Consider the following 14,589-nt stretch of genomic DNA (forward strand, 5'->3'; position numbering starts at 1 on the left):
TCCCCAGTATTGTTCTTCTTGTTTCCTCAGTGTATCAATCTGGTGTATTATGCTTTGAACTTTCTTCTAAGTACTATGCTGATATGGTTGATTTGTAATCTCAGTAAGAGTCTGATTTAGTTCTTTTAGCCTTCTGGGTGCATGGACATACTTCTCTTTACTCCACCTAATTAATTCTACAGCAGTCTCCCAGAGTTTCTTCGAAAATGTAAGCGTAGTAGTAGAGGGCCAATTCCATATTTGAAAAATAAGGTCATGATATTCCTCATTTTCAATCCAGTAAGCCTCCATCTTAAAATCCCTCTTTCTTCTCCTAGGTTCCTGATATAATCGAAGGACAAGAGGACTGTGGTCTGATCCTATTGCTGGTAATGCATGGATTTCTGCTTTAGGAAAAGTTATGTGCCATTCCAATGTACAAAGCATCCTGTCAAGCCTTTTTTTTACTAACTCCTCCCCTTCTCTTTTATTTGTCCAGGTGAATGTGCAGCCATGGCTATCCATATCTATCAAGGATGTCTCATTCAGCATGTGTTGAAAAGCTGCAATTCTGGTATTATCTGCTTCTCTCTTCCCCACCTTTTCCCATACATATAAGATCTCATTGAAGTCCCCCATGCATATACATGGAGTTGAATTATGGGGTTTAAGTGCCTTTAAGATCTCATTTTTGTTAGAGATTGTATGCTAAAAATGGGTTTTTCAAGGAAATGGGTTGCTCTTATAATGCAATGCATAACAATAGTGACATTTAGTGTGAAGTTTAATGGTGTACCTACCCCTTTTTTCACCCCTTCCAGAGGACTGAGACAAGGTGATCCTCTGTCACCCTATCTGTTCATACTAATTTCAAATGTGTTATCAATGAATGATGCAAAAAGCAGTAACAGATGGCAGCCTTCAAGGAATACATCTGACTAGAACATGTCCCAGACTATCTCACCTGTTATTCGCAGATGATGCTATCTTCTTCCTAGAAGGTACTCTAATGGAGTGTCAGAACCTAACACTTACACTGAATCAATATTGTCATGCAACAGGGCAAGCTATAAACTTAAATAAGTCAGGAGTGTCTTTCAGCAAGCATTGTCCTGTAACCTTACGGAGGAACTTGGCTCAGGAACTGCGAGTACCTGTTATCGAAAAAACAGGTAAATATTTAGGGATTCCTACAGAATGGGGGCAATCAAAAAAGGATATATTTACATGGATATTAACACGAGTAAATTCAAAATTGGAGAGATGGAAGGAAAAACTACTTACTAAAGCAGGAAAGGAAGTGTTGATCAAGAGTGTAGTGCATCCCATCCTATGCAATGGCGATTTTTAAACTACAAGTGTCCATCTGCAGAGCAATTGAAAGGAGAATAGCGTCATTCTGGTGGCAGAAAGGAGATAGTAAATGAGGGGTGCACTGGAAAAATTGGGATGCTTTAAAAAGAAGGAAGGATGAAGGAGGGTTGGGTTTTAAAGACCTAAATATTTACAATGATGCAATGCTTGGTAAACAGGCATGGCGCTTACACCACTCCCCAAACACTTTGTGGGCCAAAGTCTTCAAGGGCATCTATTTCCCATCTAGCGATTCTGGACTGCTCAGAATGACCAGAGAGCGTCATGGGGCTGGCGGAGCCTCCTGAAGGGTCGAGACACAATCAAAGACGATATAAGATGGGCAGTTGGGGATGGGAAATCCATTAAAATCAGACAGGATAAATGGTTACAGGGGATTATTGAGGGCCAACCAGAACAACAATAACCTACCATGGTAGCTGATTTGATCAACGATACTACGCGAGAATAGAATCAACCTATGACAAAACAACTGTTTGAGGAAAATATAGCCAATGAAATTTTAGCCATCCCCCTGAGCACGAACCTAAACCTGATCACATAATGTGGACAGGAAACAGAGCAAGATCATTCTCTGTAAAAAGCGGATATAATAAGGCGTATTTATCAGCTACAAGGAAAAATCAATATCAGGCCTCTTGTTCGTACTTGCCTCCACGCAACCTATGGACACAGATCTGGAGTCTCACAGTACAGTCGAAGATCAGAACCTTCCTCTGGAGTATCTATCAAAATGCAATTCCAACAAGGGAGAATCTATACAAAAGAAAAGTCATCCCAGATCCTTTATGCCAGATTTGTCACACACAGGTCGAAACCACATAACATATTTTCTTATTATGTCGATGGACAAAACAAATCTGGGAGGATCAGAGGTTGCATGGCATAAATCTCCAGAGAAACATAAAGCAAATAGATCAATGGCTGGTGGAGGTTTTTCAAGAAAAAAGGAGGTACCTGTACGAGTTTTCATCGGGCTGGTTCTTTGGCAGATCTGGAAGGCCAGGAACTCATGGATCTTTAGGGGAAAACACCCACAGCCTCCAGAAATCATCGAGCTTGCACAGAACCAGAGTATTAATATGACGCAGGGATGAAAAACCAGAAGAACAAAAGTCAAGATCAGATCTTACCAGTGCGTTGGAACCCCCCGAAAAATCAAGATGTGAAAATGAATGTAGATGCGTCATGGATGCTAGGAGAGTTCCTTAGATCTGTAGCAGGAATCGCACGGGATGAATCTGGATCTGTAGTCGAAGGGTTTGCGGCCGAAGTTAGGGTTTCCTTAGCGTCTCAAGCGGAAGCCGAAGCACTTCTCCACGGGATACGCTATTTGAAGGAGATAAGTTCAAAGCGTGTGGGGGAAGCGAAAAGTCAAATGGTTCGGTGGACATGTGAGAGCGACAGCTCATCGGTAGTAGACTTTGTGCTGGGCCGGGCCGAGACCCTTGGAACCTGCGTGAAGTAATCAAACGCTGCCAACAAGAATTATCCCAGTGCAATTATATCACCGTCGGATACTGCCCTCGAGATGCAAACCGTGTAGCCGACTGGCTGGCACGTCAACATCGAGAAAGGAAATTGCCTACGAATTAAATGTACTCTCTCCCTCTATCTCTTGTGGATATTTTATGTTTGGATTGTAAGCTGTCGTTGCATTCTAAGACTGAGTAATATAATGCTTATATATGCTTTTCGACCCAAAAAAAAAAAAAAGTCAAGACTAATTCTCACACCCACGAAATTGAAGATAAGCTCCCATCATCTTCGAAATGAAAAACACAGCTCCCACTTTCTTGAAATTATGACATGTCTCCCACTTCTTTTTGGACTTCTGTCCAAATCAACTGTCTTAAAGCTAAAAAAAGTTTGGAAACAAGGATTCTATCTCACCTCCGATGCCGGATTGCCCATTGGACCGATGTAGTCCATAACCGAGCCCCTTTCTCATTAAATATGACCCATGCTTGATGCAAATGCATTATTCCTAAATCTAAACGCCTCTAGTACCCACGGGCAAAAAATGCAACAGAGAATGCAAGCAACAAATCATGCAATATTAATATCTTTGTTTAGAGGTCGAACCCAATCCCTTACATTTCTTATAAGATGTATGATAAATTTACGTGCCAAAATTAAGGTGCAGACAGAGAGTAACGAACTGTTACTGCTAAGTAGTGGGAATCGAATACTGATCTAATCTAGTGGATTGGACAATAAAGAACACCGCCTCTCTCTCTCTCTCTCTCTCTCTCTCTCTCTCTCTCTCTCTCTCTTAAGAGAGTTTTATTTAAGTTGAGATAATCACTCGAATCTCCACAGACAATTGTTTTGCTTGATCATTTGCCATGTGGTAAGAAATGTCATTGATATTAGGCAAAATTAAAATGGGCTATATTGACAAGGAAAAGTCAAGGCAATCCATAGAAACTGCAAAATCTATTTATACGATTTTGATAAAAGCATTTGAGAATTTGCTCAAAAAAAAAAAAAAAAAAAAAAAAAAGCATTGGAGAATACTCATTACTGAAATAGATTGAAATCATGCAACGCCAGGCGCAAGCAGACCACCTCCTCCAGAACTCCGTGGTCGAATATATATGCAAGATTCGCAACGTTTTGCTCTTAAATCATATGACCTAATCTTCTGGTCTAACTGACCTGAGGAACCAATAGATAATAGAAATTCTTTCTACTATTACAAACAAAAGCAGCATAAATTTTTTTCAAACCCAGGTCCAATTGAGTAGACGCTTAAACCATGATTGATACTGGCAGGATACGTTTATTTCGTAGAATTGAAATGAAAAGCCTTGAGACTAATGAAAGATTTATCCCGACATGTAGAGCTCCGGAGCGGACAATCTCGGTCTTGGAATGGCAACCAGGGGGTTCATTTTCTTGACCACAATGCCGAACTTGTCCAATAAATCCAGCTCAAACCCTGGCGGTAATTCCCACTCGAATGAGTGCAAAAGAGAGGCTAAAACATACGGTAGCATCCTCTCTGCCAGCGCAAGCCCTGCACACATCCTCCGGCCAGAACCGAACGGCATGTATGCAAAGTTGTTGCCCGAGAAATCATATTTGCTGGGATCTTCCAAGAACCTCTCGGGTCTAAACTCCGATGGTTTGTCCCAAATCTTGGGGTCCCTGTGGATATAACCCATGTTTAAGAATATATTGCTGCCCTTTGGTATCAGGTAACCCCCGACGACACAGGAAGCATTTGGGGTCCGCGGCAACAATAAGGGCACCGCCGGGTGCAAACGAAATGCCTCCTTAATGACCGCGTTGAGGTACTTTAATTTGGGCAAGTGATGCTCTTCGACCATTGCATCCTCCCCACGACTTCTGTCAATTCGTGGATTACTTTATTCATCACATTTCGGTTCTGCAACAACTCTGCCATCACCCACTCGACCATTGTTGAAGTCGTATCGGTTCCTGCGATTACAATGTCCTATTCCACACATTCCAAGTTTCATGAGAGAGTCAATTACTATAATGTCTGATAAAGCTAAATACATAATGAAGCACTACAATAGAGAAGAATTGACGTTCTAGTCAAAATATGGAGCTTTTAGTTATGGAGAGGGCAAGGTTGCACGCAACCTAAGTTAGACAATAAGATACGAAACAAGAGGTATGGAAAGATATTTCAATCTTGACATGATACATGGCACACAATAATTAAATTACTTTTGCATTATATCAACCTTGCTATATTTATTTCATCATTATATAAGACCCTTGTTGAAAATTATGGTATTCAAGAGCTAATATGGATTTCAAAATGAGTACGTACTATAGTAATAATCACTAGACATTTACTCATAATTATGGCGGCTAAGATTTGAAATCCATTTACCAAGAACAGATTTTTTTTTGGTCGAAATAAAATTTCACTCATTTATCATAATCATACATGAGAGAACATAAAAACCTTCCAAGTAAAGCAAATCCCAAAAGAGCTGCAAAACAAAACAGAATAGTACAGTTTGTAGTTATAAGCACTCTCTCATCCCAAAAGACCAAATCTGTCACGGCATTGAAAAACAATTACCAGCCGATTACCGAACCTATTAGTGATGGGCATATATAGAGATCTTACCCTCCAAAAACTGTGGCTTTGAGCACGTGCTATCGCCATACGGGGATAACAACAAATTTTAGATCAAATACCTCGACGGAACTCTTAGATCTAGATTTAGGTCAAGAGAAACAAGCTCCCAATTTTAGGTCTACACTTAAATCGAGAGAGAAGAGCTTCTGCCTAATTTCAAAGAAGTCATAGAACCACGTCCCGGGCATTGTACTATTTGGAATGGTGATGATGACCTCACAAAATTAACTTGCAAGCAGATTTATTCACCGCGACGAGCAAAAGAAACCCCAAACAAGGCAGAAAAAGCCTCTCCGATTAGATCGGGAGAGAAGAAATAGGAAATCAAGGCCTAGAAAAGAAAAGTAGAGCCAAACAGGCTCTCAATTTCAAAAATTGAAGCTGAGAGCCTACAAATGAAGTCTCTTTGAGGGAGGGTTTTTTTTTTTTTTGGGGGGAGGGGGGTTGGGAGAGAGGGATGCTGATGCAGAGATTAGGTTTCCAAAAATAGAGTTGCAAAAGACGATTAACTGCACTTTCTAGTGCATTAGCTCATTTAATAGCCGTGCATGTCCACATAAGAATTAGTAACCTGGATTGATAAACTTACCAGAAGAATGGCTTTGAGTGCTACATTCTTGTCCACTGGTGACTGGTCATCTTCAAGATTTATCTCCATATCCAGGAAAATATGCAAAAAGTCCTTTTTCTGTTCATTGCATTTAGGTTCTCCTTCCTTCTGCTTGAATAGTTCATTTGTTGTTTCTTTGGTGGCCCAATCGATAATCGGCTGAATAAAACCATCCAACCACTGATGCACGCTTTTCATCTCCCTTTCCACTCCTTGCAGGTCAAGCCAAGCGAGTGCCGGGAAAAAGTCCGAAACATTCGCACTACCTAAGAGCACCATATATTTGGCCACCACCTTTCGAAACTCAGAGGCCATGGCTTCACCCTTTTCTCCCTGAAGCGTTCCTCCCCACAGCATTGCCATCACCATGTTAAGCAAGATCAGAAGGGCCAATTCGCCAATATCTACCGGCACCCCGGGTTTTCTATACAGATCACTCAGAGCTTTCCTGACCTCCTGCCTTCTCAAACCGTAACAGGCGTCCAGACTTGTGTTGCTCATCAACTGCCGTACAAACAGTTTGCGGAGATTCCTCCAATAAGGGCCCTGGCTTGAGAAGGCAATGTCCCTTGCGCCGTATGTTCCAATGACACTGGCAATGTTCGGGTCCCGATTGGCAAACGTCATGTCTTGGGTCCGCACAATTTCTTTGGCCAGCGACGGAGAATTGACCACAATATATAATTTGCTTCCGAGCCGGAGTTTGTAGATGGGGCCGTATGTCTCGGCCAATTCAGCGAATTTCCGGTGGAGATCAGTCCCTAGGAATGGGAGGTACCCAAAGAATGGCACGCCTCGGGGCCCTGGAGGCAATGGAGCCGTTGTGTGGTTTCGCCTCCTCAACAAAGAGAAAAAAGTAAGAGCTGCTATTACAATGACAAGCAGTGTTGCAGTAGCTCTAGGAATTGCATCATTCGCTGCTTTAGCAAGCCACGACCACGGCCAGGCACCTCCGGAATCTGCGCTCGACATTTCAGCTTGTGATGATGGGAAGATGACTGTTTGAGCTAGAATTAGGAAGTTCCTAGACACAAACTATAGAAGGTATATGTAGATACGGTTTGGTCACGAACAGATGATTTAGGATATTTTGGTTCAAAAACTGAGTGGTTCCCAGTTGGCATCACACAGGAAATTCCTAGCCACACAAACTACAGAAGGTCCTCGACTATAGGGTTGGATCTCTGATAGATTTTAGGATATTTTGGTTCGAAAAGTAAGCGGTCCCAGTTAGTTACACACACTGACACGTGACCAATTATTGCAAATGAGGAAAATTGCCAGAATAATTAAACAATACTGACCCGGGTGAACTGGTTTTTGTCTAACTAGAAGGATTTATTGTTTCTTAGTCGCATGTTCGACATTCCTATGAATGTCAATTTAATCATGTGTCATTCCATTTCTCTATATTGATTTCCTTACAATGATAAGTTTGAACATAACTAATAATTTCTGTAATGCAAATCTTACTATGGAAGACTAGGAATTTGCATGAGGTTAGTGATTATTAAGTTTTGCAATTAATACGTGACTACTGGCCCTGTTTAATAAAAAAAAAACGTTCAGTTTTGTGAAACCAATAATAGCAAAGCCGGGTCCAAGCAATGGCCACTCGACCACCATTTTTGAAGTCATAATAGTTATGTCAACCACGATGTCCTATTCCTCACGTTCAAAGTAATCAGAAAGATTAAATTGTTGTAATGTTCTGTTGTCTCATCTCGAAAGTGAATAATCTTTCACAAAAAAGGTTGATTTTTGGCTTTCTTTTTTTGTGATTAAAAGGCTTATATATTCATCTTGGAGTGGAAGTTGTTTGGCTTAAAATTTAAAAGAAAGTGGAACAAATTCTGAAATTTAAAGTGCAGGAATAGTGAATTTGCATGGAACAAGATGAAAGGAACAAAACAAACTTTCACTTAAGTGTCTTATAAACGAAGAAAAAAATAGAGTTTTTACAATACTTTTGTTGAGTACTTACCAGCAATAGTTACATTTCGACAGTTACAACTCCAGTTATAGTTACTATTTCACATTATCCAAGATTCTAAGCACATTTTTTGTATGTTCATAATCATTACGGAGAAAAAGTTACAACTACCAAGGTCATGGGATAGCCAACCACTACATACTACATGAATAGTCTTTTGAAATCAACCCATCCTCCTTGGACAAATCATGAGTGTCGCGATCAATTTTCGGGTATGAACCACCTAAAGTTTGACTAATGGATTGCTAAGTTTTTAAGCTTAGTTCGGGCTCTCCCAAGCCCATACCAAATCGCGACTTAAGGTTCAATTATCTAACATACGAATGATTAATAACTAGGAGTCGCCACTAATCAATTTATGGTAGGTCGATTAGACACCTAAGTAAAATAATGAGAGAATTACTTTACTTCTACGAACCAGAGACTAAGGGTACGAAGACTTGGTTACATTAGATTTCTCTAATGTCCTTTCGGTACCATTCATTTTATTTTCAAAAATGTTTTTTTTGCAGGCAGCCGATTTATTTTAACCTAAATTACTATTACGCGAAAAGTGATCACATGGATGCTCAAACATTCAATAAATAAATTGCATCACACAAAGCAAACAATTTTTGGGTTTTCTTGAAATTAGAATTTTTTCATAAAAACATGCATTTTAACTACATGACCTAAACTATATGACATGAAGAAATGCAATAATTAAATGCAATCTAAATGACATAATTCTAATGACATACAATGCAATGCAATGACATACAAAATTATTTCAACTAAAAATGACATGTAACATGCAATTTAATATGCAAGCTATATGTCACGTGACATTTATTAAATGACCTAGTCTAATGATGAGCAATTCCTAATATAATGAACTTAACAACAATCACTAAATGACGTGCATATGATTTGTTATCCTAAAAATGCAATCTATTCTAAATAATGAAGTGAATTTAAAATGAAACTTGCAATTTTAACCTAGCCATGACATACAAAGAATGCCCTAATTCTACATGATATATGCATGATGATTCTTTTCTGTTTTTATTTTTATAAAATTCGAAATTCACAATTGCCAAATAATTAAACGTGCAATTTAAATTAAAAACTAGCAACCTAAATGAATGCACTTTTCTTGTTTTTATATTTTCCTAAATTCGAACTAAAATCCCTATTCTAGATATGCAAGATAACAAGAAATATTCCAAAACAAATTGAATCATAATTCAAGTATTTTTTGGATTTTTTAGTGGTTCTCCAAAACAAGCAATTATCAAATAAACATTGTATTTAAACTAATCAAGGCATTCAATCAAATAAATAATTAAAATAATCGAAAAAATAACCTGTTATCTCACAAGTTAAATTAACGATTATTATAATCATGAACGTCACGACAAGAAATTCAAAATAATTAAAAATCTGATCCGAAGTCTTACGGATCAAATTCATAATTACATTGATTCAACAATTAAGATACTATCAACAAACCCCCAAGAATTAATACAATTAAAAAATGACCCGATATCTTACGGGTCAAATTAATAATTACAATAATCTTAAGGATAACTCCTACCGATAATGCCTACAATATCCATAACCTAAAAGTCACTTCACAATATTCAAACTTAAACAATAATAGCAAAACTAACTAAAAATAAAGTAAAATAATAAGAAAAATAAAAATAAAAGAAAAATGAGCAACCTAAGGAAAATGGGTGACAGCAAGTTCGTTGGAGCCGGGTGGACGGTGGAGATCAGCGGCGGGTATGGGCGCAACAACAGTTGCTGATCGGCGCCAAAACTTCAGTAGGGACAACGACGAAGCACGAGTGAAGCGACCAATGCTCAGACACAGGCAAAAGGGGCGCGAGATCTGAAAATCACAGTGATTGCGAAGGCGGGTCTAGCTGCAGGAATGGCGAGAACTCCGGGCGTGCGTCGCGGGCGAAGGGCTCCCGGATCCGGTTCGGGTGGTCACTCGGAGGGCGGCGAGGTGATCGATCGCAGATGTCGGACCGGCGAGTAGAACCCTGAGACGGCTGTAGGAGTGTGTACACATCGGTATGGACAGCAGAGGTGTCGAGTGAGCTCGGGATCAACCGGGGCGAGGCGAGGGCTCGGACTTTGGAGGCTGGGCGACGGGCGACGCACGGGTCTTCGACTCCGAACAACAGGTGGATCGCGGGTCTTTGGCTCCGAGCAGCTGGTGTCGCCATTCAGGCGAGGCGGGGGAGCAGCGTTCGGTTGCTGGTATGGGACCGACTCAGGCGAGCGGGGGCGTTGGGCTTGGCTGTAGCGGGCTTTGGGTTGCGGCGCGAAGACGGTCTCCGGCGGCAACGAACAACAGGATCTTGGGTCGGTGTGGCACGGGGAGGCGTTGGCGGCAACGGGTCACCGAAATCGTGGGTCGACGCGGCACGAACGGGAGAGCTCGGGCAGACACCGGCAAGGCTTCGAGCGAGGTGGCCGCGATTGGCCTCAGCTTCCAGGCGGCATTGGTGTAGCAAGACTGCAGCGTTCGGCAGGCAACGTCGGTGGCCGATCGGGATGCTGGCGGAGCAGCGGTGGGCGCAGGGTCTTCGCGGATGGAAGTTGCGGGGGTGCGAGCAAAGGGGGTCGGTGGTTCACCGAAGAAGAAGCACTGTGTTTTCTCTCTCCTCAAGTCTCCTTCACGCCCCCTCACCTTCTCTTTCCCCGCGAACTCTCTCGCCCCTTCTCGTCTTTCGTCTTCGCTTTTCAGAAAAAAAAAAAAAAAAACTTTATTGACTTCTCTCTCACAAAACTCCATTCCCTTTCGTGAATATTTCGAAAATTCAGTCCAAAACAACCCCCCGAGAGTTCGCAGGGAAAGAGAAAGGTGAGGGGGCGTGAAGGAGACTTGAGGAGAGAGAAAACACTGTGCTTCTTCTTCGGTGAACCACCGACCCCCTTTGCTCGCACCCCCAAAGAACTTCCATCCGCGAAGACCCCGCGCCCACCGCCGCTCCGCCAGCATCCCGATCGGCCACCGACGTTGCCTGCCGAACGCTCCAGTCTTGCCACACCGACGCCGCCTGGAAGCCGAGGCCAGCCGCGGCCACCTCGCTCGAAGCCCCGCCGGTGTCTGCCCGAGCTCTCCCGTTCGTGCCGCGCCGGCCCAAGATCCTGCTGTTCGTTGCCGCCGGAGACCGTCTTCGCCGCCGCCGCGACCCAAAGCCCGCTACAGCCAAGCCCGACGCCCCGCCGCCCGAGTCGGTCCCGCACCAGCAACCGAACGCTGCCCCCGGCCTCGCCCGAATCACGACACTGTTGCTCGGAGCCAAAGACTCGCGATCCACCTGCTGTTCGGAGCCGAAGACCCGTGCGTCGCCCGTCGCCCAGCCTCCAAAGTCCGAGCCCTCGCCCGGTTGATCGTGAGCTCACTCGACACCTCCGCTGTCCATACCAATGTGTACACACTCCCGCAGCCGTCCGGGTTCTACTCGCCGGTCCGACATCCGCCGATCGATCACCTCGCCGCCCTCCGAGTGACCACCCGAACCGGATCTGAGCCCTTCGCCCGCGACGCACGCCCGGAGTCTCTCGCCATTCGCAGCCTAGACCCGCCTTCGCAATCACCGTGATTTTCAGATCTCGCGCCCTTTTGCCTCGTGTCTCGAGCATTGGTCGCTTCACTCGTGCTTCGTCGTTGTCCCTACCGAAGTTTTGGCGCCGATCAGCAACCGTTGTTGCGCCCATACCCGCCGCCGATCTCCACCGTCCGCCCGGCGCCGACGAACTTGCTGTCACCCATTTTCCTTAGGTTGCTCATTTTTCTTTTATTTTTATTTTTCTTATTATTTTGCTTTATTTTTAGTTAGTTTTGCTATTATTGTTTAAGTTTGAATATTGTGAAGTGACTTTTAGGTTATGGATATTGTAGGCATTATCGGTAGGAGTTATCCTTAAGATTATTGTAATTATTAATTTGACCCGTAAGATATCGGGTCATTTTTTTAATTGTATTAATTCTTGGGGGTTTGTTGATAGTATCTTAATTGTTGAATCAATGTAATTATGAATTTGATCCGTAAGACTTCGGATCAGATTTTTAATTATTTTGAATTTCTTGTCGTGACGTTCATGATTATAATAATCGTTAATTTAACTTGTGAGATAACAGGTTATTTTTTCGATTATTTTAATTATTTATTTGATTGAATGCCTTGATTAGTTTAAATACAACGTTTATTTGATAATTGCTTGTTTTGGAGAACCACTAAAAAATCCAAAAAATACTTGAATTATGATTCAATTTGTTTTGGAATATTTCTTGTTATCTTGCATATCTAGAATAGGATTTTAGTTCGAATTTAGGAAAATATAAAAACAAGAAAAATGCATTCATTTAGGTTGCTAGTTTTTAATTTAAATTGCACGTTTAATTATTTGGCAATTGTGAATTTCGAATTTTATAAAAATAAAAACAGAAAAGAATCATCATGCATATATCATGTAGAATTAGGGCATTCTTTGTATGTCATGGCTAGGTTAAAATTGCAAGTTTCATTTTAAATTCACTTCATTATTTAGAATAGATTGCATTTTTAGGATAACAAATCATATGCACGCATTTAGTGATTGTTGTTAAGTTCATTATATTAGGAATTGCTCATCATTAGACTAGGTCATTTAATAAATGTCACGTGACATATAGCTTGCATATTAAATTGCATGTTACATGTCATTTTAGTTGAAATAATTTTGTATGTCATTGCATTGCATTGTATGTCATTAGAATTATGTCATTTAGATTGCATTTAATTATTGCATTTCTTCATGTCATATAGTTTAGGTCATGTAGTTAAAATGCATGTTTTTATGAAAAATTCTAATTTCAAGAAAACCCAAAAATTGTTTGCTTTGTGTGATGCAATTTATTTATTGAATGTTTGAGCATCCATGTGATCACTTTTCGCGTAATAGTAATTTAGGTTAAAATAAATCGGCTGCCTGCAAAAAAAACATTTTTGAAAATAAAAAGAATGGTACCGAAAGGACATTAGAGAAATCTAATGTAACCAAGTCTTCGTACCCTTAGTCTCTGGTTCGTAGAAATAAAGTAATTCTCTCATTATTTTACTTAGGTGTCTAATCGACCTACCATAAATTGATTAGTGGCGACTCCTAGTTATTAATCATTCGTATGTTAGATAATTGAACCTTAAGTCGCGATTTGGTATGGGCTTGGGAGAGCCCGAACTAAGCTTAAAAACTTAGCAATCCATTAGTCAAACTTTAGGTGGTTCATACCCGAAAAATTGATCGCGACACTCATGATTTGTCCAAGGAGGATGGGTTGATTTCAAAAGACTATTCATGTAGTATGTAGTGGTTGGCTATCCCATGACCTTGGTAGTTGTAACTTTTTCTCCGTAATGATTATGAACGTACAAAAATGTGCTTAGAATCTTGGATAATGTGAAATAGTAACTATAACTGGAGTTGTAACTGTCGAAATGTAACTATTGCTGGTAAGTACTCAACAAAAGTATTGTAAAAACTCTATTTTTTTTCTTCGTTTATAAGACACTTAAGTGAAAGTTTGTTTTGTTCCTTTCATCTTGTTCCATGCAAATTCACTATTCCTGCACTTTAAATTTCAGAATTTGTTCCACTTTCTTTTAAATTTTAAGCCAAACAACTTCCACTCCAAGATGAATATATAAGCCTTTTAATCACAAAAAAAGAAAGCCAAAAATCAACCTTTTTTGTGAAAGATTATTCACTTTCTAGATGAGACAACAGAACATTACAACAATTTAATCTTTCTGATTACTTTGAACGTGAGGAATAGGACATCGTGGTTGACATAACTATTATGACTTCAAAATGGTGGTCGAGTGGCCATTGCTTGGACCCGGCTTTGCTATTATTGGTTTCACAAAACTGAACGTTTTTTTTTTATTAAACAGGGCCAGTAGTCACGTATTAATTGCAAAAACTTAATAATCACTAACCTCATGCAAATTCCTAGTCTTCCATAGTAAGATTTGCATTACAGAAATTATTAGTTATGTTCAAACTTATCATTGTAAGGAAATCAATATAGAGAAATGGAATGACACATGATTAAATTGACATTCATAGGAATGTCGAACATGCGACTAAGAAACAATAAATCCTTCTAGTTAGACAAAACCGGTTCACCCGGGTCAGTATTGTTTAATTATTCTGGCAATTTTCCTCATTTGCAATAATTGGTCACGTGTCAGTGTGTGTAACTAACTGGGACCGCTTACTTTTCGAACCAAAATATCCTAAAATCTATCAGAGATCCAACCCTATAGTCGAGGACCTTCTGTAGTTTGTGTGGCTAGGAATTTCCTGTGTGATGCCAACTGGGAACCACTCAGTTTTTGAACCAAAATATCCTAAATCATCTGTTCGTGACCAAACCGTATCTACATATACCTTCTATAGTTTGTGTCTAGGAACTTCCTAATTCTAGCTCAAACAGTCATCTTCCCATCATCACAAGCTGAA

At 40.7% G+C, this 14,589-nt stretch overlaps 1 protein-coding gene across 1 annotated transcript; it reads right to left on the bottom strand.

Moving 5' to 3' along the window:
- Positions 1 to 3,909: 3,909 nt before the first annotated feature.
- On the bottom strand, positions 3,910 to 7,231 carry LOC104440726 (flavonoid 3'-monooxygenase CYP75B137). Its single transcript, XM_010053676.3, is given in 3 exon segments — positions 3,910 to 4,696; positions 4,699 to 4,816; positions 6,069 to 7,231. Coding segments are annotated over 3 exon segments (1,623 nt in total). The 5' UTR covers positions 7,062 to 7,231; the 3' UTR covers positions 3,910 to 4,184.
- Positions 7,232 to 14,589: the final 7,358 nt, after the last annotated feature.

The sequence above is a fragment of the Eucalyptus grandis genome, chromosome 4 (genome assembly GCF_016545825.1).
Source record: "Eucalyptus grandis isolate ANBG69807.140 chromosome 4, ASM1654582v1, whole genome shotgun sequence".
In the NCBI taxonomy this organism is placed as follows: Eukaryota; Viridiplantae; Streptophyta; class Magnoliopsida; order Myrtales; family Myrtaceae; genus Eucalyptus; species Eucalyptus grandis.